Genomic DNA, 26,399 nt, shown 5'->3' on the forward strand with positions numbered 1-26,399 from the left:
GCAAAATGAAGCTCGCGAATCTCGGGCCAAGAATTGCGGAACAGAACTTCCTTGACCTTCGAGGTGGTTGATCACGGCGCGAAGTTCGGGGTCGTTTCGTTGAAGTGCTCCCATGCCGGTATCTGTAATTGCTTCGAGAAAAAAGGCGTCATCGTCGTCGTCGGTGATGTCGGGAGTAGCTTCGACTGGGGCCCTAGAGAAACAATCGGCGTCATTATGCTTGAGGCCAGACTTGTGCGCAATGGTCACGTCGAATTCTTGCAGTTGAAGGCTCTAGCGAGCGAGGCGTCCTGACGGGTCCTTGAGGTTGGCGAGCCAACAGAGAGCGTGGTGGTTCCTGACTACGCGAAACGGGATCCCGTACAGGTACGGGCGGAACTTCGTTAACGCCCAGACGGCAGCGAGACATTCCTTGTTGGTTGTTGAGTAAATTTGCTTTGCCTTGGACAGTGCCCGACTTGCGTAAGCAAACCCTCTCTGCTCCGTCTTGTCTTTGGACGAGCACCGCACCTAGCCCGGTGTTGCTGGCGTCTGTGTGAACTTACGTTTCCGCTGATGGATCGAAGTGTCCGAGGATATGGGGCGACTGGAGTCTTTCCTTCAGTTCGTTTAAACGCTTGTTCTTGCTCGCCCCCCCGGTGGAAGTTCATGTCGCCCTTCGTTAGATGCGTGAGCGGTGCAGAAATCTTGGCAAAGTCGCAAACAAAACGTCTGTAGTGAGCTCACAGCCCAAGAAATCTTCGTACGGCTTTCTTGTCTGATGGCTTCGGAAATTCGGCGACAGCGGATGTCTTTGCAGGGTCAGGAATTACACCTTAAGCACTCACGACGTTGCCCAGGAATTTAGCTCGCGGTAAGCGAACCGACTATTTGACGGCTTCCGGCATTCTGGATAGCCTGTAGCACGGCTCGCAAACGTCTCGGGTGCTCGTCGAAGTCGCTTACGAGTACCACGACGTCATCGAGATAGACGAGACAACTTTTCTATTTTAAGCCAGAAAGAACGATGCCCACTGCGCGCTGGAAAGTCACCGGTGCTGTGCACAGTCCTAACGGCATCACTTTCAATTCTTACAACCCATCCGGCGTGACAAGGGCAGTCTTTTCACGATTGCGTTCGTCGACCTCAATCTTCCTGCACCCACTCTTCAGGTCCATCCACGAAAAGTATTGGGCGTGGCGCAGCCGGTCCAGAGTGTCGTAGATGAGTGGCAGCGGGTATACGTCCTTTTTTGTTAGGGCGTTCAGTCGGCGATATTCCACGCAGAACCGAAGAGTCCCGTCTTTCATTTTCACCAGGACTACCGGTGGAGCCCACGGACTGCTTGAGGGCTGGACAATGTCGTCATCGAGCACTTCTTTAACAAGCTTCTGGATGACTTCTCTCTCTTTCACAGAGACAAGGTACGGCGAGCGATGAACACGAAGCGCGTTGTCTTCAGTGAGAATTCGGTGTTTCGCAACGGTCGTTTGGCGCATCTTTGATGACGTGGAGAAGCACTCATTGAACTCGGCGAGAAGGTCACTTAGTTGCCGTCGTTGGGAAGTAGGCAGGGTTGGGTCGATGACAAACTGCGAAGGCGGCGTTGTCTTGGGCGGCCACGAAGAGGGTTCTGATATTCCGGCGATTCCGGCTGAGTCCGGGAGTTCCTCGGCGTGACCTACGGCGGTGCCTTTCGTAAGGTGCTGGGCCTCCTGTCGGAAGTTCGTTACGAGCGCGAGAGTGTGTCCGTGTTGGAGCTCCGCGACGCCTCTTGCGATGCCGATCGCTCTTCCTAGAAGCAACTGGAGGCTTCCTTTGAGCAGAACGTCGCCGCAAAAAGTCTCATCGACCCCGACGGGTACGAAAACACATTTGACCGCGGCGGTAAGTTCACGTGGTTTGCGAGGACTCGTACCGCGGATGACGTCGCTTTGGGTTTCTGCGGTAGTGGAGCAGGTTTTCGTAGCGTCAGCCGGTTTGCTCCGAGGTCGATGACGGCGCCATACTCGCAGAGAAGGTTCATTTCGAGGAAAACATCCGTCGAACAATCTTGCAGAGCGAGGAACTTGACAGGGCACGTCTCACCGTGCATTTTGACTCGAGCAGGGCACCTCACGACAGGCGTAATGAGGTGGCCTCCAGCAGTTCGTATTTGCGGCCCCTCCCACGGCCTCGTCCCTTTTCGAAGGCGGCGAGAGAGCCTCCCACGCAAGACTGAGTCGTCTGCTCCGGCGTCCGGGAGTGCCGATGCGTCGTGACCGTCGATGATAACGTTTAGGTTATTGAACACCGATGCAGGCGCGTCGTTGTGATGCGGGGCGTCGGGAGAGTGCGAGCGTTCCGTCGTTCTTGGAGGCTCTTTGCTTCGGTCGTCTTCGGCAACGCCACCTCCAGGCGTCCGGACTTAGTTTTCCCACGAGATAGGGGCGACAGGCCGTCCCGACGAGAGCGGCGGAAGGGCGAAAGCGCACGTGGAGGCGAAGGCGAACGGGAACCTCGGGGTGGAGTCGGCACCGGGGACAGGGGTCGTCGGAGGTACTCCTCGATGTCCCTTGGTCGCTCCTCAAGGCGGGGTCGCGGGTCGCTCGGCGCAAAGCCTCGCAGGCCCATTTGTCAGTACGGGCACCTCCGGTGGACGTGATCGGCCTCGCCGCAGTGGTAAAACAGCGGCCGTCGATCGGCCGTGCGCCACACATCCGTCTTTTTTGGCGCCTGTTGTCCAGTGCGGACAAACTGGGGTTGCCCTTCCCGACGTCGGAAAGTCTGGCTCTGGTAGGACACGTCGTAGTGGCGTCGAGTACTGCTGGGCAGCTGGCACCGGTCTTCGAGCTACCGCGGCGTAGGTCGAAAAGGGCTCCTCGGGTGCTGCTGCGCTGGCAGGAGCCTCAGGTTGGAATGCCCGCTGGACTTCCTCGCAGACAACTTCGGCTATTCACACTGAAGCCGGCTGGTGGGTAGCAGGCAGGAGCTTCTTAATTTCCTCCCGGACGACGTCCCGGATGATCTCGCATATGTCCGGGGTGTTGCTGCTCTACTGCGAGAGTGCAGCGAAGCCAAAGAGTCTCTGATAGTGGGAGGCGCGTGCTTGAAGGGCACGTTCGATATTTGTTGCATCGGTGATGAAGACTTGGACGGTGATAGGCGGGTTCCGCACAAGGACTCGGAAGATGATTTCTTTTACTCCTCGCATCAGAACCGCAGCTTCTTCTCTTCAGGAGCGTTTGGGTCGGCGCGGTTCATGAGGCGGAGAACGTCCTAGAATAAACTTGTGACGCTCTCGTTCGGCCCTTGGCTTCTTGCTTGAAGAAGTTCTTGGCCCGCTGAAGTCGCTGCTGGCTGGCAAAAGTGCGTTGAAGTTCCGCCTGGAAATCTTGCCACGACGAAATTGACGCTTCGTGGTTCATGAACCAGGTGCGTGCAGTGCCTTCCAGAGCGAACTAAACATTTCGCAGGCTCTGCTCAGGACCCCATCCGTTGAACCGTGCGAAGCGTTCCCAGACAACACACCGTATCCCAGGGATGTCCCAAAAACCTCCCGACTTCGCAAACTCCAATTTTAATATCCCTAGGACCTCCGTGGGACATCCGTTAGTGAATGATCCCGAAAACTTCCCCGTGGGATGTCCCTCGGAAATCGGTCACCGGATGAACTGGGGATGTTAAAGGGTCAAAAAGTTTTAACAATAATTTTTTTTTTTTTTTTTACGTTAGAGTCTACGCAGGTTTTTCTGTGTTGACGTCCGAAATTTAAAATATTATGGTAAAGGTGGACAGCGAGCGGTCTGTCGGATAACGGTACAACGCCCCAAGTATATGCACGTGCGACCCCGCGTTCGACGGTCCGACACGAAGGGTGCCTTCGTGTTGGACACGGGGACAAGCACCATGAAGAACTTTTTTTCTTGTTCCGTAATGGGGCCAGTTTCGTTTTTCTCACATAAAATGATAAGTTCGGCTTGACATCTCTTGAATACAATGCACAAGCACATACACTTGGAGTTTCCTCTAAAAATTAGCTTAGTTTCAGTTTCGGTACTGCAAATGTTTTAAAAAACGAAAACGTTAGACATTAGTATTAGTCCGTTCCTTAAACTATGCACTACTGTAAAAAAGTGTGGAGGGAGGTAGCGAAAATTAATTAACGTGTACATACTAAGTTTTATTATTACTAAACCAAGCATGTATAACTACTGTACAACCGAAGTCAGTTGGAGTCTGGCCACATTGGTCATGCTCTGGCAGCTTTCGCGCCAAAAAACGGAAACCGGTCCTCGCTTTCAACTCCTAGCTATTTTCTCCGCTCCGATTGTTCTGGTCTTTGAATGAAAAAAACCAAACACGGACGCGAATTTGACAGACAGTTGAGCAGAGCTTGGAATACCGTTGGTACCCCTGGCGCGTTGCTGCACCCATGGAAAGCATGGAAAATCAACGAGCTACTCCAGGTAACGTTTTGTATTTACACGTGCCACTTAGTGCGGGAAGCGTGTTCTTGCCACTTGTGTGTGCACGCAAAGGCCGTGGTGTGTAACCTGCTTACCGATGGACCAACCTCCAAAGACCACGTTTTATAGGCGAGCGCGTAAAAGGGCCTTTGAAGATCTGCATGCTCTAACGGCCGATGAAGTTTTCCAAGTGGGCCAGCTTGGCGACGGCTCGATCCCGGTTGAAGAGCAGCATGGCCGAAGAGAGCGGAGCCATCTGCTTTCAACATTCAACTCCGACTTCGAGAGCTTGGAGCCAGATGAAGCCCAACGTGCTGACCTCCGGCCTCAGCCAATTTCAGAGAGCTCAGGCTCCGAGCTCTCGAGCTCGGAGCCAGATGAATTCGACCGAGTTGACTTCCAGCCTGGGGACAATCCGGAGAGCTCAGGCACAGAGTTTGAGAGCTCGGAGGCAAATGAATTCGACCGAGCTGACCTACAGCCTCAGAACATTCCGGAGAGCTCGATTCGATATGAAGAGAAGAGAAATTGCGAGGATGCGGACGTTCATGAATCGATTGTAGGAAAACTCCGGAGCTGGGCTCTTGACACGGCTACGCCTCACCGCGCACTCACTGAGCTTCTGAAGATTTTGCAAACTCATTCCTGTTTTGCATCAATCCCCGGCAGTGCTAGATCACTGCTTAAAACCCCCAGAAAGGCATGTGTAGAGAAGATGGGAGCCGGCAAATACTGCCATTTCGGTGTGAAGGAAGGACTTGACGATACTTTGAAACGAGCACGTTTTGTGCCAGACGTCATCAAGATCAATGTAAACATTGACGGTCTTCCGCTCACAAAAAGCACCCGTGATCAGTTCTGGCCTGTGCTATGCCATGTGACCAATTGCGGGAAATGTGACCCCTTTCCCATTGGTGTTTACTATGGCAAATCAAAAGCCGTTTGTGCGGAGGAATTTCTGCGGCCTGCTGTGTCCGACATCATTGAAGCACTGAGCGACGGATTAATCTTCAAGGGCAGGCATTTGCGAATCGAGCTTTCTGCGCTCATCTGTGATGCTCCCGCAAAGTCCTATGTCCTCGGCATCAAGGGCCACAATGGTTACTTCAGTTGTACAAAATGCCAAACAGAAGGTGACTTTCTCAATGGTCGCATGTGCTTTCCGCAGCTTGATGCCACGTTGAGAACGGATGGGCGTTTCCGAAGCCATGCACAAGAGGAACATCATCTCCAAAGAACTGAACTGGAAAAGCTTCCTATTGATCTAGTGAAGAACGTTCCATTGGACTATATGCACCTTGTCTGTTTAGGTGTGGTTTCTAAGCTCCTGAGATTATGGCTCAAGGGTGACAGCAGGTGTCGGTTAGGCACGGCTGCACGAGATGCTATATCTTTAGCCAACCTTGAGATTGAACGGTACATCTGTTCTGATTTTGGTCGAAAGCCCAGAAGTCTGCTCGACTTAGACCGCTGGAAGGCGGTAGAATTTCGGCTGCTTGTGTTATACACAGGGCCCATTGTTCTTTACTCGAGAGTTCCAGAGCCTTTCTTCTTCAACTTCATGACTCTGCACGCTGCCATCACAATTCTCAGCAGCCCAAAACTTTGCCTTGAGTATGTGGACTATTCTGAACAACTGCTTGTACATTTTGTCGAGACCTACATTTCATTGTATGGAAAGGATAAGGTGTCGCATAACGTGCACAACCTTATCCACATTGCGAATGATGCACGCACTCATGGACCCTTGGATGGGTGGAGTGCATTCCCTTTTGAGAACTTTATGGGGACATTGAAAGTCTTTCAAAGGAAACCCGAGAGACCCTTGGAGCAACTCTACAACAGAATCACTGAGCGCAGAAGTATGTTTGTGAAGACAATGTTCAAGGATAAAAATCACTTTTTTCATGAACATGTCAATGGCCCACTGTCTGTTGGATGTAAAGGCCCTCAATACAAGGCTGTTCAAATCCCTCACAAATTTACGTTGAGGACTCGCATCAATGACAACACCTGTATGCTCAACGATGGTGACATCATCATGATCCAGAACTTCGCTTTTTGCTCCACGTCTGGCCAGGCACTGGTGATCGGCAAGCGGTTCGAGAGCTCAAGTGACTTGTATACCCACCCCTGTCCGTCGTCAATGCTTGGTGTTGTGCTGGCGTGTAACCCTTCCGTCACCAAATCGTGGCCACTTTCAGATGTTGCCCAGAAATGTGTCCGAATGCCTTACAAGGGGAAATTTGCTGTCTTTCCTTTACTTCATTTGCAGTAATGTCACCTCTTTCAACTTTGGTTGTATATTGATCTGCAATCTTCATTTGTTGACAGAATATTTCTTTTTTATTTATCTAGATGACAAAAAGTTTGGAGTTGTCAAATTCGTTGGTGACAATACCGTCGCCGTTATTCATTTAAACTGGGTGGATGGGGCTGACTGCTTTTGGCCGACTGCAACACACAAGAATCTTGGTGCTCTCACCTTGGAAGGTGCCCAGCCACAGCCAGATTGGAAGAAATCCCGTTTTGCTTCCTTAGGATGGTATGGTAAGTGGAAAAAACTGCTCGAGATATTCTAGCAACTGAATGCTTGGTGGAGACATAGCAATCCCTTCTTTTTTACAGACACTTACCAGAAAGCCAGAAGCAAGTTGCCGACGGCCGAGTTGACATCGGACCTTTGTAGCGACGTGGAGATGGGTCGTGGGAGAAGGAAAAAAGCCAAGAGGATTTTGTATAGTGAAACTGAATCTGAGGGTGAAGAGACCTACCAGCCACCCAAACCGCCAACTCCACCATGCTTTAAACCAACAACGAAAAGTGAGTGGTTTACTCCGTAAGCAGCAAACTGAGCGCACCTCTACGGAAGGTATTTGCTTTTTGACATTTCACATGTCTGAGTTCTTCAAGTTCTTGTTTCAAATATAACTCGGGCATGTTTATTTCTCCAGGCGTCCGCTGCAGACGTAAAGTGCCCCAGGTTCGAGAAAAGACTTACAAGCCCTCCGGCAAGCGAGCACATGGTAGTAAATGTTAATTGCTTTTGGTGCTTTGTTTCAATGCCTTAGCAGAATTGCTTCAATATTCCTTGGTTGGTGCTGTATTCTTAGCATGTGATTTCAGCGACAATGGATTCATCATGTCTTTTTAGGCAGCCACCGCCTTTTTAAAGGCTGATCCATTACCTCGGTACCAATCAGCAACCAAGGATTCATTGAAGTTGAACCCAGTAGGCAGGCGAACTAGTAAAGGATAGACGTAGTAACCCTGGAGTGGGGGCAAAAAGGATGGACACAACACGGAGCTTTGTGTTTGTGGTCATCTTTTTTGTCCTCACGCTGCAGAGTTCCGATGTCTAAGAATTCATGTGGAGAGGCTAGACATGGTACGAAATATTCATCGCTCCTACGGCTAATGCGTGGTCTCTCTTTCAGGCAGTCGGCGTAAATCTCATGAGAAATTGTCGCCTCAGCACCATTCACCAACAAGTTATTTCTCTCAAGAGAAGACACACGGTAATAAACATCTACCACTTTTGGAGCTTTTCTGTGGTGGGGTTGTCTTGTATTATGTTTAAAGTAAGGTGAATGCATGGTTTATTTTTCAGGCAGTCACTGTGAATCTCATGGCGAGCTGTCATCTCGGCACCGTTCACCAACCAGTCATTTCTCTCAAGAGTGGACACATGGTAACAAGCATTTATCACTTTTCGAGCTTTTTCTCAACACCACTCCAGGATAGCTTTCCTGTGGTGGGGTTGTCTTTCTTGTATCATGTTTAAAGTATGGTGAATGTTTGGTTTCTTTTTCAGTCAGCCGCCATGAATCTCGTGGAGAGCTGTCACCTCAGCACCGTTCAGCACCCAGTTATTCCTCTGAACAGTGGACACATGGTAATAGATATTTATTACTTTTGGAGCTTTCTCTCAACACTCCCAGATAGCTTCTCTGTGGTGGAGTTGTCTTTCTACTATGTTTAATTTATTGCAAATGCATGATTTCTCTTTCAGGCAGTCGCCGTGAGCCTCGTGGAGAGCTGTCACCTCGACACCGTTCAGCAACCAACTATTCCTCTCAAGAGTGGACACATGGTAATAGACATTTATTATTTTTGGAGATTTTTCTCAACACCACTCCAGGATAACTTTTCCATCGTGAGGTTGTCATTCTTGTATTATCTTTCAAGTACGGAAAATGCATAATTTCTCTTTCAGGCTGTCGCCGCGAGCCTTGTGGAGAGCTGTCAACTCGGTGCCGTTCAGCAACCAGTGATTCCTCTAAAGAGCGGACACATGGTAACAAACATTTATCACTTTTGGATCTTTTTCTCAATACTTTTCCAGGATAGCTTTGCCTTTTTTAAGGTGATATTGCCTTAATTGTATATACCGTAATGTACCGAGCAAGCGCCCTCTCAAAATTTGGAGATAATCGCGAAAAAATGGGGGATTCTCGTTAGGTGATCAATTTCACCTATATTTGTACTGCGCATAATCTTTGAGATGCTACAATATTTGGAGGTGGGCGCTTAGTGTGGAATGGGCGAACACCCAGTATTTTACGGTACTTTCTAATATAGTGCACACAAGATTTTTCCATCAGATACTCGCCGTGCATTCCATAAAGAAACGTCGCCTCGCAGTCAAGCGAGCAAGTCACCTGCTTGGTGGGAACATGGTGAAAAAAGTTTGTTTTTTGTTTGCTTGATTTGTTTATGGAAGACAGGAACCTAACTTGTGCTTTAATGAGGGAACTTGTTTACAAACCAGCATAGTCCGTGCTTCGTTTGGCTGATTTCACTGCTTTGGAAGTTATTATCTCGAGTGCCTTTTGATATCTGCCCTATTGTGGTAATTCAGTGCTAGAAGAGCTCTGTTACATATCTCTTTTCTCCCGGGAACCATTCCATCTATAGACAGCGGAGGGTTACTAACTGTCTTCATGGACACATAAGTTATTAGTCTTAGTCTATTTGCAATATTTGGGACTAAGTTTGAACCTGTTTACTGTGGATGTGCATTGTTATACAGATCAGGCTTGAACCGCAATTTGCGCTCAATTTCTTTGCCAGGAGGCCGTTCCATGTCCCCTTTGACTCCGAGACATGAGCAAGCAAGCCAAGAACACGGTAATAAATCCAAATTTTTGTGGCATATCCCATTTTCAAAAAAACAATCCCTTTTGCTATTTGAGCACACACTATAAATCTTTCTCTTACTATTATGTTACATTGTTCAGATGGTGCTTCAAATCCTATTTAAGCATACTTTTGCTGTTTCACAGGTGATCACATTTTGAAAGACGGACAGCCTTACACTCATGGCCCGAGTACATCAACATCCAGCCAGCAGTTGAGTGGTGATGACATTCAATTGTTTTCTTAAGACTAGATACCTCTTGCTCTAACATATGTTCGTCTGCTGGGGTCGCCTTACGTACAACTTTGTGTGCACTCGTTCTAGGCTTTATGATGCAGGTACTGAAGTCGCTACACATCATGAGACAAACCCAACAACACCAATCTGAGCAGCTGATGATGATCACCGACATGTTACACCATGTGGATGGGCCACCTGCTGAACCTCTAAGCTTTGCACAGTTCGAGACCCTACAGGAATTCCTTGCCTTTGAGAAAGAGTTGACTGCATGCGAACAAAAAAGGGTCCAACTGGTTAGCTCACGTTTGAGATGCACTCTTTTTTATAAGGAGGATAAATCCATACTACTTTTTGTACGGCCTCTGAGGCCTTCACACACCCTCCTGCAGTAGAGGCGACCCATTCCCCACGTCCAGCAAGTTCACATTTACTATCTTTGGTATTTTATTTCAGAAGCAGCAGATGCAAGTAATTGGGGGTGATGATGCGAAAGATAAAACTGCCCGAATTCTTCGCAAAATGCTTTGCCACGAAGTGGGGGCAGCCTTCACATGGTATGGGACCAAGACAAAGGGAAAGTTCTCCAGTCTAGAGTTCTGCAAGGTGATGTGTGGTATGTACCCATGCAGTGTAATGATATCATTCATGATTTTTACTTCGTGTGTGTGGAACGTTTATGAGAAACTCATTTACAATTGGTTAATTTCATTTCCTGTTGGCTCTAACTAATAAAATCATGCTATAAGACATGGTGCTGCAGCTAAGTAACACATCTGCATCTGCTAGATTTTAACCCTAAAATATTTTACAGCTTGCATTACAGCGAGCAAGCCGAAGGAGGTGGCTGTTGGTACCCTGAAGGAAGTTGAAGCCACTACAATGTCATGGCTGCGCCATGCCCAGGAGAGGCTTCAAAAGCATTGCAATAAGTAAGCCTATTCATTTGTGTTAAGCTGAGGTTGCAATGTTAAGGTTCATGAAATTACATGTTGCATGTCCAACTCTGAAATATATGGCCACGGTTCGGAACATATTAAGGAATGGAGCATACCACTCTCAAATGAACTGCATTTGCTTTGGTTGAGGTGTCTACCTGAATAGCTACAAACATGGTCGCACTAGAATAATTAATAATTAAAGCAGACATTCAACAAGGCAGTTTCAACAGGAAATTCAGCTTATCAGCTTGTTCTTCTATCTTCTAGGGATGTGGAAGAACCCGGGGAGGGTCTGTGAAAGCAAGATGGCCGGAAAGCTACGGATAGTCTGCAAGAGCCGGGAAATGGTCTGTGCAAATAAAATAGATGTTACCTTTTCTTACAGATTTGAGTTGCCTTTTTGTTAATGAGTACCTCATCTGGAGTCTTGCAAAAGGGCCGTCTTCACATGCAGTGTGTTTTACATTCTAGTAAACAGGAGGCACTCATTTTGTTAAATGAATACTTGATAATCAGTATATCATGCATGTAATGATGCTGTTTTTCAGGGGTCTTTGGCTACATCCTCAGTAAGAACTGCATTTACAGCTGTGAGGCTGCAAGAGACCCCAGTTGTCATGCCTTGTAAAACTCCTAACACTCACCATAGTGAGATTTACTTTCCTTCAAAACAGCACATGCCATCTCTCCCTTACACCAGAATGTAGAATGCACATCGCCTGTGTTGGCGGCTTGGTACACTGGCTCCAGTGGTTTCGAGTAATTTCAAATGGCATCCGCAAACCAGAATGAGCTGTCCTGTGCAAGTCCCATAGCCATCCAATGTGGGATAATACCTCCCAAAGTAGTCCTACTCGCATCCCGTGAGAGTGCGAAGGGATGTCCACGGGACCTCCGTGGGAACCTCCCATGCCATTGTTTCCAGTGCCATTTGGGACGTCTACGGGAAGTTTAAGGGGGGAATCTGGGATATCCCTGGGATGTCGCTGCCATCCCGGTGGGACTTCCGTAGGACGTCCCTGGGATACATTTGTGTTGTCTGGGTTCGTACTGGCCAACCAGTCGTCCACGTCTTCATCAAGATTGCCACTGAAATTCGGTGGCGTCCTTGGTGGGGCCAGCACGTAGACAATGGACGTCGGTGGCGTTCTCTCTGGCTGCGACGTGGTGTTCATTGTCGGCTTCGATAGGTTCTTTGTCCTGTCCGGTAGTAGTCCATATTCCGGGGGTAGGCCGAGGTTGCGGTTACTTGACCGGGTCTCGGTCCTCTCTTCGTTGGGTCCTCGGGGGCTTGGGGTCGGACTTGCACTGCGAGCCCTCGTAGGGGTGCGCTGAACGGACATGCGTACCCCGCACCCCCACCAAAATGTCACGAATGACAATTGATGGGGCAATGATAACTGAAGAAACTAAACGTTTAATTGGGCGTACTTGCGCCGAAAACAAAAAGGGGACAGAAGAAAACAGCAGAGCGTCGCGTGCGTCGATGCCGGCGAAACCGCAGGATCGAGCGGTGGTGCGAGACTGCCTTGGCTCGCCACGGGAAGCACCCATTATGTATAGTGCTAATCACAGTTGTCTAAAACGCCCGAGCGTGCGGCTTTTTCCGGAGAGCGCTAGACTGGTGGCACTCGCGGAAACTAAGCTGGTCACGTGGTGCAACATGAAACGACCCGCTTGAGGGGTGTCCTGCCCACTCTATCTGCTGGCGGCGAACGCGGAAGGCTGCTCGCACGCTTTTTACAAACATCACTACTCGAACAAGCAACAAACTAAATCATGAAGGCGTATCAACGATGTCGTCGTCAAAAAACAAAAATGTATCACAAAGCACTTTACTTCTATCGCTTATCAAACTGACAGAGTGGGCAGGACACCCCTCGAGTGGGCCGTTCCATGTTACGCCACGTGACTAGCTTAGTTTCCGCGAATGCCACGAGTCTAGCGCTCTCCGGAAAAAGCCACACGCTCGCGCGTTATAGACAAGTGCGATTAGCACTGTACACGCGTGGGCTTCTGGAATGGTCGGCGTAGAAGGTTGAACGAGTAGAACATTTTAACCTCGAATTAGCAACACGGTTCTAGAATTTACGAGTACGTAAGATCAGAGAAAACAACAATGCGTACCCGCGGCCAGGAATCGAATCCTGGCTTTCTGCGTAATAGCAGAGCGCGATAACCGTTAGGCCAGGAGCGCGCTGCCTGCTTGGTCAGCTGCGCTCGCGGCAATATCACAAATCGAAACGACGTACAGACTTGAATTGAGGACAATTCAAACTTTGTAGTGGGTCCTGTTAGGAGTGAGGGTAAGAAAAAAAGGAGGAGGAGGATAGGGATGTTCCAGCACCGACGATGCCAAACGATATGTAAAGCTTTCTGATTAAATCAGTTTTTTTTTAATCTCAACATCGTAAAGGTTTTGGCGTCATATGCTGAAAGTGCTGAGTAGCTGTTATTTGCAGATGACATTAAGTTTTTTTATTAATATTCATGCTCTTGGTCGACTGCGAAGTTTTACAGAATGATATGTCGCGCATAGTTCTGTGGTGCAAAGTGAATAACGACTGTCTTGTCGCTGTGCAGACGTCGTAACGTATTACATAACGATTATGTGCCAAAAAGAACTTCAAGCAAAGACATCTTTGCTGTAAGAGACCTTGGCGTGAGCATAAATAATGAAGTGACGTTTACTTCGCATGTGCGCTCTATTGTTGGCAGTGAGGCAAAGATGTTCAGACTGAGTTTTCGCATCACGAAGCAATCAAAAATCATGCCTGCGTTATTCGCTTATTTTGCTCTCTAGTTACGTCAACGCTCGAATTGGGTTCTGCAACTTGAAACTATTTGCCAGAAACGCAGTCAACAAGAATTGAAAGTCTGCAAAAACGCTTAATACGCATCGTTTACGAGCGCTTTTTTTCAGTGCCGTTTTTATTTTGATTACAAATTTCCTCTAGATAAGTTTTTGCTGAGATCATTGTTCTACAGAAGAACTAAACGCGACTTGATTTTTTTGCACAACATATTAAATGAAAATATAGATAATTATTCGCTTTTATATAATGTTAATATCCATGTCATCTTTCGTTTGACTAGAGACCACTATACTTTTAATGTGATTACCATGTGTAGATCTTCGCCGTTGTCACACATGCAATCACTGTTCAATTGCTCTGACAATCCAGGTATTGATATATTCAGCGACGCTTCCATTTACTGCAAGCAAATACAAGGGATCGCTACCTATCTGTGATGTGTGTTTTGTTTTTTGTGTAAATTTGGCCTTTAGTCGTTCTTTTGCACCAATCTGTACATTTCGTGTTGTTTTTGGGCACACGAAAATAAAGATTTTTTTTACTATTATTATTAATATTGTATTATTATTTTTATTATAGCTTAAAGAGCGTATGGAAAAACTACATTGCATCATTATTTCAGGTGACCCGAGAGAATAGCCAATCAGCGACTGAGGCAGTTATCTACAACAGTTTCATAGGGCGTTCCGCAAGATTTTGATCTCGGACCACTCTTATTTTTTTGTCTTCAGCAAATGCACGACTCGTTACATCACTGTAAAACTGTGCTTGTTTGCGGACGACTTCGTTTTGAACACGAAAGTCCGCGATAAAAATTACCAGATCAATTTAAATTGTTGTCTTCACAAAAATAACGCCTGGCGTTTGACCTGAAAAATGTCACTCAATCATATAAAAAGGTGTATATGCACATCATCCGCAAGCGTAAAAAGTTAACCTTTCATTACTCTTTAGGGAACAATGATCTCTCGGAAGTTTTATCGTATAAATACTTAGGAGTCATCATCAGCAAAGAGTTAGGTTTGAATGATAATATCAATTATATAATACGCAAGGCACTCCCGAAGTTTTGGTACCTTCGTGGGAAATGAAAACATCTTAATGTTGACGTAAAAGTAGAAGCTCATCAAACTTTTGTTAGATCTGTACTTGTGAGCGCAGCTCTTATATGCGACCCTTACTCTGCTCAAAACATTTCTTCACTAGAAAATGCACAGCGAAAAACACTTCGTTTTGTCTTTAATAAATGCAGCAGCTTGGAATCTGTCTCCTTTCTTTATGATCGTTCCGGTCTGCCCCACTTCAAAATAGAGGCAAGGTGTACATAGTTTTTTTCTGGTTATGTAAATTTAGATTTATAAAACTTGAGCGTCTGAATATTGATAGTTCTTTAATTAACTGGATTCGGGTATTCTTGAGCAACAGAACGAAGGCAGTTTCTTTTCATTGTACTGTTACTTATAATATTAATGTGAAGTCTGGAGTTCCTCAGGCAACAGTTTTGGGCCCCTAGTTATTCCTTATCTATATTATTCATATTGACAATTGCATTTACTCCACAGCCAGACTCTTTGCAGACGTCTACTTCATTTATAGAATTGTCAAAAAACCAGACCGACTGTCTCTCAATGAAGCATGACTTAGACGCCCTCTCTTTGTAGTGTGATCGCTGACAAATGATCATCAATACCTCAAAATCTAAATTCATGGGCTCCTCCACAAAAAAATTCACTAAGTTTCAACTACTCAATAGGTCAACTATCAAACGAGAAAGTAAGTAATTAGAAGTATCTAGGGGTTATTTTGAGCGAGAACCTACACTGGCAAGATCACGCAATTATATTGCTAGCAAGGGCTCATTAGGTTTTCTAAGGCGAAATATATATCTGGCACCTCCGGTCATTCGCTTACTCGCTTACAACTCATTAGTTTGGTCTCAATTAGAGTATGCTTCTCTCGTATGGAATCCTTCTCAAGACTACCTAATTAAAAAAATAGAGTCAATTCAAAACAGGGCACGCAGAATTATTTACAAAGATTATTCTCGACACACAAGCGTAACTCAGCTGAAAGAAAAGGCAGACTTGCCACTTCTCTCTGCCGGAAGAAAACTTTCTAGGCTAAACTTCATCCATAATATTCATTATATGAATCCACTCCTCAAGCTTGAACATTTAAAGCCGCCACACCTTATTTTTCCTCGATTTCATCATCAGCATAAGATACTATTACAAACATCACATACAAACCTTTTCCAGACATCACCCTTACATTTAGCTATTTTCGACTAGAACAAACGTCCAGCTAACATTGTGTCTTTAGTAAATGTCGACGAATTTAAAAGTGGGTATGCTCAATACTGCGTAAATTGATATGTACGCTTTCCCGTGTTTTCATTATATTGCATTTTTGCGTGATCTTTGTTCATATTTTCACTCTTTTGTTTTCTTTATATACTGTGAATTGCCCCCCTCATGTATGGCCTTGGGGCGTTTATGAGGTACGAATAAACGAAATGCAATATATCTGCATACCTGACGCCACTCGGAGTCACGCGATACACATCCAGGCATCGGAAACAGCAAGGCATTCCCTGCTCATAGCTGTGGAAGCCATGCCTTTGAAGTACTTTTCCCCAAAACAGTCTGCGAATGGAATACGCTTCCGGAGGAAATTATTCTCTCCGGCAGTTTAACAGGTTGTGTTCATCGTTTAAGCAACCACCTGTATAAGGATTGATTACTTTGTGCGCTTTGTAATTGTCATTTTATGCTTGGTGCGTGTAGCTGTAGTTTTGCACCTTGATTTCTTGATATAGCTTGATCTGATTCTTTGCCATATGTATTCCCATTTCTTTTTAATCTGTTCTAGGCATTGTCGACTGTTGGAAAACTGTATGTCACGGCATACCTACACCGTCTCCTTATGGGAAAACGTAGTATGTACAAATAAAATTTGTTTGCATTCCAGCATAGACAAACAGTTACCCGCTATGAAGTTTGTTTGATTTCATTCAGATGAATACGGCCACCATAGAAAAAAATTTATGCCATCGGATTTGAACTTTGAATTCATCGATGCACCGCAGTCGCACAGTCGCAGGGAGTGCCTAATATGATCACGTGTTTTGATTTTCTCATTTAATCTTCGGCGGTTTTCTCAATCCGCAGCCTTTTGGCTGGGGGCTCGGGACGCGAAACGCACAGCCTTTCTTCAGCAATCGGTGAATATGGTCTACTTCAGTTGAGATATCGTCCAGTGCAATTGCGCCTAGAGGCTGTGCTCTGATCACTGGCAGTGCTCCCGAGTACAGTGACACCCGACATAGACAGGAAGTGGAGACATTGAACCCGCATACGTGGTTTCCTTACCATTGAGACGTCGGGTGAATTAGGTGCCCCGAAGAGTTCACTGGGAGCCGTTATTTTGCAGCCACTTAGAGTAACCTCTTCCAGCAGGAGACGCTGTGTTTGTATAACGATGCAGTCGATGGGCGCGTTGCTGGTAAGAAAAGAATTCGTTAGTGCAAACTGTTAGTGCCTATTGGTTTGTAGTAATACTAATAACATGAATATATATTAAATCTCGCTGAGAACTTTTTTTAGACACGTAAACACGCACGGGTTCGAACAAAAAAAGAAGAAACCGAACATCATCGTATGCCAAGTCGCTCCTGCAAAGAGTACGCGTCGCAGCTGTAAAATGTTGATCCCCTATTGGGCATATTTACGAAAATGAATAACCTTCAATATATTTAGTTTCTTAACTAGGTTTCAGTAATTTACTTTTTAATTAGTAAGTATCAAGGTATGGCTGCCATTTGAAACCTTCTGCGCGCTATAAAAAACCGCTAAATCAAAGCACTAAAAAAAAAAAAACACGCACACACAAAATTCGAACGCGTCTGAAAATTTCAATATTTTTTCTCGGAGCGCATATTATTGCTCCAGCGGTCGTGTTACCCGCGTCAACGCTAGTGAATATTTCGCCGCTCTAAAGGAGGCGCCACCGATGGGAGTTATATGAAACCGTATCACAGTATTCTAAAATCACACGTTAGAATGAAGACAATCGTACAGATACGGTTTCGTGGATATGTATCTTATGGCTAAGGCTCCGTGGTTTCGGATAAATCCGAAAAACTCCAACTTTTTTCGGTCGCTCACCAGTCACCTAGCTGTGTTTGGAGATTTATGTTTGTCCTTTGTCCCTCTTGTTCCCCTTCTCCAGGGATTACTTTCGTCATTCTTGTAAAGCTCGCTTGAACCTTTGCATTTAATTGCATTATAATTAAATAAAAAAAACACCCGCCGGTAAAAGTTTGTTCAATTCGGATTTATCCGATAAACTTCAAATATCCCCCCCCCCCCCCGGAAAAAAAAATAAAATACGTTTTTTTTTACACTTTGATTAACACATAGCCAATGGTCCTGGAAAAATTCCACCTGAATTATCTTTCAAATCTCGGACCGTCGTCAAAAGGGGTCTTGCTGCTTGCCTCTTCAAGGTTGATTCAGGGCAACAGGTCATTGTACATTCTGGTCACGACAAAAACTACTTTTTTGGTTTCCAGTTTGGGCCATGCGATTTGTGATTTAGAGAAAGGAAAGGGTATGTTTTAGTAACAGCAAAAGCTATGGACCATTGGGGTTGTATAAAATTGGGAAGGGGGGCAGTTCAAACTCTTTATTACCTCCTTAACCACTCCACCTCGCGCGGCCGCGGGCTAGATTGATCGAATAGGATGGGATGACTACGAGCTTCCTAGCGACTACCTCCGGGAGTTTATTAATTTTAAGCTATCGGCGTTTATCAAAGCCCCACTTGTGTGTCACGTTTGTCGTGGATAAATTAGTACTGCCAATGGCAATGGCACCAACGCCAAATTCAACTGAAGATATTTCAATTGATACAAGCGCGTTTTATTTTTTATCTGGCATACATTTAGAATCGGTTATTATTTATTCATTTATCTTTAATAGGAAACACAGCGAAATTAAACTCCGAACTTCGGAGTATTGGAAATAAAAAATTATAAACCTCGATAAACTCCGAATCTTCGGCAAAATATAAACTCCAAAAAACACCCTTCGAATTTGACGAAAAATAAACTCCGAAAACACGGAACCCTACTGATAGCTTATTCACATGGTGCACCTTTTTTAATTTGCAACTGTTTAGAAAAGCCGAAATTTCGCGTAATCGTCCTTTTCGCACGCGGAGTTCGACGAGCGAAACCTGGGACGTATTGACACAATAGAAGTTCGCCCAACCTTGCCATGTGTACCGGCAATATAGAACGTTTCGCATAAAAATAATATTGTAACGAAGACGACGACGAGGCAAAGAAGGCGAGCAATCGGTGAGAGATAGAAGACGTCGACGAGTGTGCCTCTCGACTCGACTAACCTTCGTCATCCAACTCTAACCGCTTTCAGGCAGTTGTGTATGGGCGCCGCCATAACCGGCCTTTAGTTTTTACAGCCGAGCTGTAAAGGGCTAGCTTCCCAAAAATCGTGTCCGGTATCAACCAAATGTCGACACCCGTGGCCGACACAACACTCTGGTGGCCGTCGTCGCTCATAGATGGCGGTAGCTGTCCAGAGTGGTGTGTTTGCCAGTTGTGTGCTTGCCGCCGTTGCGCACAATTCGCGGCAACCTTTCCAGTCTCGGCAACTAGATGACTGGTTGCTGTCGTCGCTCACAGATGGCGGCAACTTTTCTTCGGAGGAAGAAAAGCGGGAACGGTACGAGCGGCGATGTGCGCAGCAGCGCGAATGGTTCCGCAACCGCCGCGAAGCCGCTATCGCCTAAAGTTCCACTGCATCGAGCTCTTTAGATTCCCTTGCGAAAGAAGAGCAGATCGCTCGCCTGAAAAGCCACCACCGAGAACAGAAGTTACAGCTCCGCTGCTCTTCCTTCTTCACCAGAGTGGAACGGCTGAAAGTTTTTGTTTCCTCTTACTCCGTTCGCTTCACTTCATCATTGCCACAGCAGAAGGTTACTGCCACTTTAGCTGCTACTGTTTCCTTCTCCTCTCCTTTGAGGAGGCTCATCGACTCCCGCTTCAGTGGCTCTTCATCTCGTAAGACAAGGAAAAGTAGGTAATGGCGGCTCGACCTGGTACGTTTTTAAAGCGTCTAGATATATTAGACTCCATCTTTCACGGTTGCAAATTGAAGTAGGGACAGTGTGAAAAGAAACGCTGTCTTATTAATACCACTCCATAAACTTTGTGAGATTCGGCTCACTAGTTTTACTGGGCCTACGAAACCCGGGAAAGACCCCGAACATCAAAGAACTGGCGGCCAATCTCGAAGTATTTCGGACACTTTTGCACCCCTAAAAGATAAGTTATCCCAAGTCAGCACGTTTTGTGCAGTGCTCCCATTCGTCACGACCGTGGATGAATCTGCACTGCACCACAAGCCCGTACCGCTAACTTATACCTTCCGTACGGAACGCGAACGCGCCACTTCCACGCTTGTCGCTCGCCGCCATATTTGTTTTTCGTTTTTCGGCTTTGTCTAGGATGCGGCGTCGGCCAATACTCAGATTCCTCAAAAAAAAAAACCTCGACTCAAAGTTGAAAAGTCATAAGGTTATCGAGCGGCCATTGGCGATGTCTTGAAGTGATTGACAGAACTCGTAAGAGTTTCAGCAAAACGCTCTTTCCTGAAGCGAGGAAAACGTCAAAGCGTTTTTGGAGATGTGCGAATTTTCTTTTTAATTCCGACGGCGCATCTGTTTTGCGACATTGGGTTTCGCGAAACAGATTCGGCAAAAAGATGAATCGTGTGAATATGGAATTAGTCTGGAGGTTACCCTGTTCGTTTGAATCTGACATCATGAGGGTGCCACATTCGTTTGAATTATATATCGTTATTTCGAAGGTATTAAATAACGGTGGAACAAAACAATAACATTTATGTGCCCTCTGACATGGAAAGTATGATACACAGCCTTGGCCAAAGTCAAAATGAGCTGTACGTTTGCAATCGAGAAAAATGTGTAGAATATCAGATACGCTTCATTCATAAGGCAGGCTTTTTTCAGCAGCGTATATTTGTATAATCTGTAATCTAAAATGGCAGTCAGAGGCAAAAAAAAACAAACAGAAACCGTGAACAGATGGCTAAACATTTACAAAAGAACAATAACGACTGTAATAAGTAAATAATAAATTTTAAAGTCCCTCGAAAAATCTCAACGAAAGTAGAACATGCACGTAATAATAATAATATTTTATCAATATTAGTACAGCTCTTCGCAACTCTAGGCCGCCGCATGCCCTCTCGCGAACCAGCGAAAACCACAGTAGCGGTGATGGCGGAGGAGACAGCGTTAGGGATTATCGCAATTGTTGCTGCTGTTAGCGCATTGTTAGGGTCGGCGTGGTCGTGCACCTTAAAGTCTGAAAGAAAGAAACGAGTTAATTAAAATGAAAAAAAAAATTGCGTTCCGCTTGGAAATTTTTAAGAATCAATATTCCCTATTTTGTTAAAGCACGACGCTCGACCGCTTCGTATTCGTAGCCCAGTAATGTTAGCACGCTGAGCAGCATCAGCGAGCATACACACGTTAAATCCTGAACAATCTAGTCCCTTCCCTTCCGCCATCTTGGAACTACCGCCCCGCCATCTGTAGTGGGTCGGAGTTGCGGATATAAGAATTTAGCCATATATATATATATATATATATATATATATATATATATATATATATTAACTAGTATCTTACAGCACAAAGCACTGCCGGACAGTCATTGCACTTTTCGGAGCGCTTCCAGTCAAGTAAGGGGCAGAGAAGACGACCTTGCTCGATAGCGAAATTTCGAAGGACCATCGAACTAGTGCGTCTATTTTGTTGTTGCGTCCGGCAAACAAACCAATTAGGCGCAATGAATACATCTTCGCTTTTGTTTCCGTGCGTGTTTAGCCTGTAAAGCTAAGCACAAAACGACGATGAGCTTCTGGCGCTACTTGGCTCTATCAAATCGTTTGCTGCGCTTGAACTTAATCGGAAACGAGACATAGCTGATCGCTGAGCAAAGCTGGACGGGTAGGCGTCCTTCAAAGTGATATGAGTAGTCTTAAGCCATCTCCCTGAAGAAATAAATTGCGGGGAGATCAGGGAGCCTGATGCGTTAAGGTAGCGACAGGCACGACGATGACGATGGTCATATCGCCGCCAAAACTTTCCGGAAAACTTAGCGCGGAAGCTGAATTGGTGCATGATTCACGTGACGTTCATTATTATTATTATTATTATTATTATTTATTTATTTCTGAACGAAATAAATAAATAATAATAATAATTTCGCCAAATCTAGTGGGAAACCTATATTAGCCCGTAGGACCCGTGACGTCAGATCACGTGACATCAATTTGTCTCGGAAAATTTAGCGGAGAAACTGAATTGGTGCGAAGGTCAGGTGACGTCATCTTTTTTTTCCGCTGAATTTAGGGGGAAACCGAATTCGTTTACGCTTATGCCGTCGCGAAACCGGGGGGACGGCGCCCGTGACAGCTACAGCTGTAAAACACGAACGCGTACTTTGACTAGGGCTCACCGAATAATATCTTTCAAATAGCCGTAGGAGGGTCCGTTCCGTGGCTCCGTCAATCGCACTCCGAGAAAGGTGAGTCCTGCTCCAACTTGAAGTGGTTTGAGGGCCTAAAGGACATTGAAATAGCACCTATGACCCCAGCTCAAGTGATTAGATTGTCTAGATGACAAATAATTGAGTAGTCATTGCAAACCAAACCCTGAAAGAGACAAAAAGGTCTATCTAGACTCGAATGTACTCCCACTGGTGTTGTGCATGTTGATAAACATGCGCATGGCCCGTGCTGCTCAGAAGTGAAGCGCGATCTGCTCGGGCAAGCCCTAAAACGTGAACAAGACTCCGCTGTCGGCTCGGGTACGAGATGGTGTCTTGCCGCATCCTTGACGAAGTCACGAATCCAGGCGATGCACTGCATGGGCGAACTTGACACGCCGTGCGTAAAAACAGATCCGTTGTCTCGTGTGGAGAGAAACAAAAAATCATTGTACAACTTGCTGTTCAAATAGATGTTCCAATGATAGGCACATACGCACAAGGCGTCGGAGGAGTTTTGTTCAAGTCGTTCGCTTTCAGGGAAATCTCCAGATGAATACAGGACAAGTGCGATACAGATTTTGTATATTCATACATGAGCTGTGCACTACCTGCAAAGCGCACAATAACAAGACGACAAAGAACAAATTGCACAGTGGCACAAAAAAACATCGATAAATTTCTCGGTTTCTACTTTACATTTTTGCGTAGGTCAAGTCTCCTGCCCTTAATACTATGGGGGACACTTCAGCACTTAACTGACGTGGTTTCTCCACAATCGTTCTCAAATAAACTTTACCCCTCGTCATGCCAATAACCTAAACGTTTTCGGAAACCTACATCACGTCCACTCTAAACCTTGAGAGACAATTTGCACCCCGTCAGTTCTACTGTTTTGTCTGCACAAGATAGAGCAATATCATCGGCATGCGGCAACACGCCAATCTCGCAAGCCTGCAAGGAAACCCACGAAGATTTGGGCTCCTCAATATTTTGTAACGAAAAATTTGTATCTGTTATTGATACAATGCACACCCGTTAAGGAGCAGCCAATGCAGAATAAACATCGTTATCTGAACAAAATCAAATACAATATTAGGGTACCACTGAACCCCTAATGGGTACATAACACCACACTTTCTTAAAATAAACACCTGCAGAGAGAGTAGAAAAAGCACGTCAACATATTATCTATAGGAAAAAACAATCACACACAGTAAGAAAAAAAAGAAGTACATAACGAAAATGAGTGAACCATAAATATTAACATCCTGGCAACTCATCTATTAGGTGTAGAGACGAGGACAATCAATCTGAAGAGGAAATTGTAGCAGGGATTGAGGTCTATTCGTGAAAAGCTCGTGGAAACATTAGTATTTATAACAATCTGTTTCGTACATTTTATCATTAATTGTTTTGAAAAGTCTGTCTATTGTCGATCTGGATCTATTGAAATTAATGTAGTTTCGTATCCCAAATTTCAGTTACCATTTATTAGATTAAAAGAAACGTTGGTCGACTAGCTTTCTACGTTTCCTCAAAGAAGGGAGGCTGGTCTGGACATAAAGCTCTGGAACAGCTTCCGGCTATATTTATTTATTTATTTATTTATTTATTACAATACCCTCAGGGCCAAAAGGCATTACAGAGGGGGTGGGGCAACCAAAAAATGAAAAAAAAAGGGTACAAAAAGAGAGCAAACACAGCCGAGAATAAACATCAACAGCTCGAAACACAGCACTCTGGTCAAAAAATAAACAAAAGGACAATCACGACAAAAGGTGAGCAGATAAGGTTTTTTTAAATAAATCAATTGAAGGTATATTAACAAACGAAGCGGGAAGGTGGTTCCACTCAAGAGATGTTTTTGGAATAAACGCGTTCAAAAAGGCTGATGTGTTACAATGAGGGACACCAACTTTGAATGGATGATCAAAACGCGGAGAAATGAATGGGAGCTCAAGGAATAGTTTATCTTTCAATGACGTGTTAGAATGATAGATCTTTTAAAAGAGGCACAAGCGCGATATTTTGCGACGTAATGCGTAAGGCACAAGTGCGATGTGTTCAAAATGAATCGCAACTGTTTGTTATGAAGTCTTTCTAATTCATTAATATTATGCATTGAGTGCGGTTCCAAGAACGTACCGTGGAGTCAAGAACCACCGGAAAGCAACACTAGGAAAAATCAAATTCGTCACGTGCGGGTTGTGGGAGTGCAAGAGCACGCTAAAAAAACTAGTCAGAGCCCTGTCAGTATCAATAACAACCTCCGAAATTAACTCTTTCGCCTCAACAGCGAGCAAGGGGAGTTCAAGAGTAATTAACAATATGGCGATGAGAGTCGTCACCGAATTGCCAATGCGCGCAAAGATAGAAGGACTAGAAGAAAAGTCGGAGTGAACTGTTTTAGAGATATCGCTCGAGGGAATAAAATTAGCCAAGTACTTATGCTTCAAAAGACAACAGCTGGCATGAACAGCCATATGAAATTAGACATCGAAAGCCCAGACACACCCATATTTTCCCTCTACCATCGTGGGAGGATGAGATGGTTGTGGACACGAAGCTTTTACCAAAAAAAGCTCACCAAACAGCAAATGGGCAAAAGAAAAACTGCAATAAAAAACACAAGTATGACCTCAAGAATTATTAGAAGAATCCGATGCAGATACATACTACCCCGATTCATCAAAATTAGAGCATCAAATCGCCATCGCAGCACACAAAAGTAGAGCATCAAGTGCCCATCGCAGCACACAAAAGTAGAGCACAAGTCGCCATCGCATCGGTCCCAAGAACGCTACCGCCAGGGACGGGAGAAAAGCAAGCGGAATTGATGGCCATCGTTCTGGCTACCGAAACCGCAGCGTTCAGCCCACGCAAGAAATGCAACATCTACAAAAACGCCAAGAAGGCTTTCGAAGAGTTCCGTAACCCCTCGAGCAGGAGTAAAACGGTGCAAACCGTCAGAGAAATTGCAAGCATAAAAAAGAAGCGAAGGAAGACGAGTAACCATTAGGTGGATCCCGGGACACCGGAAAATAACGGGCGAACGACGCCGCGGACGCTGCGTCATGAATCTCCTTCCCTCCTCCTCAATTACCCGGCCTGTGAATTCAAAGCGACGACGTAGAAAAGTTTGACACTGGACTCCTAATCCTACCGGAAACCGAAGCCGTAGACCCCATGGCACTCAAGGGTGTCGAACACCAGGCACGCCGCGAGTGGCTCGGGATTGTTCTGCAAGAAGACTCGCATCTCCCAGCTCCCAGCGGACAACTGCACCCGGTGAGAGCATATCTGCCTTATAAGACTACGCACCGATACAGCGATGGTACGCAAACGTTACGACGGAAGCTAAAGCGAGTTGGTGATTCATCGTGAGGTTACAGCGCACAAGACGAAGGCGAAACGAGAGACACCCAAAGAGACAAACACAAGTGCTGACTTACAACTCCTTTGAATCCTTCTTCTAACCCTACATCCTTGCATGACACTATATGAAATACCAGATCGCTTCCAAATAAAAGCAAAGAAAAACCTAAATTCCTTTCACAAGCTACTGCGATCATCGCACTAAATATTTTGCCACTTGTTCAAATGGCGTTTGGGATGGGCTATTTAGTCATCTTCTAGGTGCAAACATCATCCTTGCATCTATTATTTCCCTGGTGAGCTTAGTTCTGCTCCTAGCTAGGACGGTACATTTCTCAAAATCTGCTGATACCCGCTATCCCTGCAGTGGATGCCGAAATATTCGGAATTTACTTTGTGGGTGTTTTAATGGTGTTCTCTTTATCGATCGTTCAAACACCGGCATGTTTCTTACTCATATTTCTTACCACACGAGAGTGCCACAGAATAAACCACTCCTTCAGAGCAAGGCACAAAGCATGTTCGGTGTTTTTGTGCAGCCGAATGAACGATGTGCTGTGCGATTTACTTTCCTACACAGGTATGGAATGATTTTTAGGTGCGAAAAATGCGACGTTAATGCTGATGTGACTTTATATCTTATTAAGACCCTGTGAAACCATATGTATATTAGGAATAACAGCTGTCTTTTCCTTTTGGTCACTCGCATTTTTTAGGTTCACCCTTTTCTCATTTTTGAGGACGATCTTCTGCTACAACTGTTAATAAGTATATAGGGTACCCGGTCGATTGTAGCTACAACGTTGGGCATCAAAGCTTACTTTGAAAGCATTATGGCATGACTTCCTTGGCATAGC

General features: G+C 45.5%; 2 protein-coding genes and 1 long non-coding RNA gene across 3 annotated transcripts; all 3 read left to right on the top strand.

Moving 5' to 3' along the window:
* The first annotated feature begins 4,241 nt into the window (after positions 1 to 4,241).
* Positions 4,242 to 8,008, top strand: LOC115331751. Its single transcript, XM_040213228.1, has 5 exons — positions 4,242 to 4,428; positions 6,787 to 6,978; positions 7,057 to 7,251; positions 7,383 to 7,454; positions 7,866 to 8,008. Exons 1-5 carry the CDS (start codon positions 4,395 to 4,397, stop codon positions 8,006 to 8,008), a joined length of 636 nt encoding a protein of 211 aa, XP_040069162.1. The 5' UTR covers positions 4,242 to 4,394.
* A 50-nt stretch (positions 8,009 to 8,058) lies between these two features.
* LOC120842203 lies at positions 8,059 to 8,682 on the top strand. The gene is made up of 4 exons (XR_005715883.1): positions 8,059 to 8,119; positions 8,243 to 8,323; positions 8,441 to 8,521; positions 8,645 to 8,682. It is a non-coding gene; the product is annotated as an uncharacterized LOC120842203 (long non-coding RNA).
* Positions 8,683 to 8,689: 7 nt separating this feature from the next.
* On the top strand, positions 8,690 to 10,741 carry LOC115330457. Its single transcript, XM_029992285.2, has 6 exons — positions 8,690 to 8,725; positions 9,502 to 9,558; positions 9,714 to 9,788; positions 9,893 to 10,101; positions 10,262 to 10,421; positions 10,620 to 10,741. The coding sequence occupies exons 2-6, from the start codon at positions 9,513 to 9,515 to the stop codon at positions 10,739 to 10,741; spliced, it is 612 nt and encodes a 203-aa protein (XP_029848145.2). The 5' UTR covers positions 8,690 to 8,725; positions 9,502 to 9,512.
* The last annotated feature ends 15,658 nt before the right edge of the window (positions 10,742 to 26,399 follow it).

This window comes from Ixodes scapularis, unplaced genomic scaffold (genome assembly GCF_016920785.2).
Source record: "Ixodes scapularis isolate PalLabHiFi unplaced genomic scaffold, ASM1692078v2 PGA_scaffold3__209_contigs__length_174095766, whole genome shotgun sequence".
Classification (NCBI taxonomy): Eukaryota; Metazoa; Arthropoda; class Arachnida; order Ixodida; family Ixodidae; genus Ixodes; species Ixodes scapularis.

Excerpts from the sequence above, each read along its gene's own strand:
- LOC115331751 (XM_040213228.1), top strand. The coding sequence starts at position 4,395 with ATGGAAAGCATGGAAAATCAACGAGCTACTCCAG. Across the intron at positions 4,429-6,786 it reads AAATCAACGAGCTACTCCAG|ATGACAAAAAGTTTGGAGTT; the intron begins GTAACGTTTTGT and ends TTATTTATCTAG. Across the intron at positions 7,252-7,382 it reads CTTTAAACCAACAACGAAAA|GCGTCCGCTGCAGACGTAAA; the intron begins GTGAGTGGTTTA and ends TTATTTCTCCAG.
- LOC115330457 (XM_029992285.2), top strand. The coding sequence starts at position 9,513 with ATGTCCCCTTTGACTCCGAGACATGAGCAAGCAAGCCAAGAACACG. Across the intron at positions 9,559-9,713 it reads GCAAGCAAGCCAAGAACACG|GTGATCACATTTTGAAAGAC; the intron begins GTAATAAATCCA and ends GCTGTTTCACAG. Across the intron at positions 10,102-10,261 it reads AACAAAAAAGGGTCCAACTG|AAGCAGCAGATGCAAGTAAT; the intron begins GTTAGCTCACGT and ends ATTTTATTTCAG.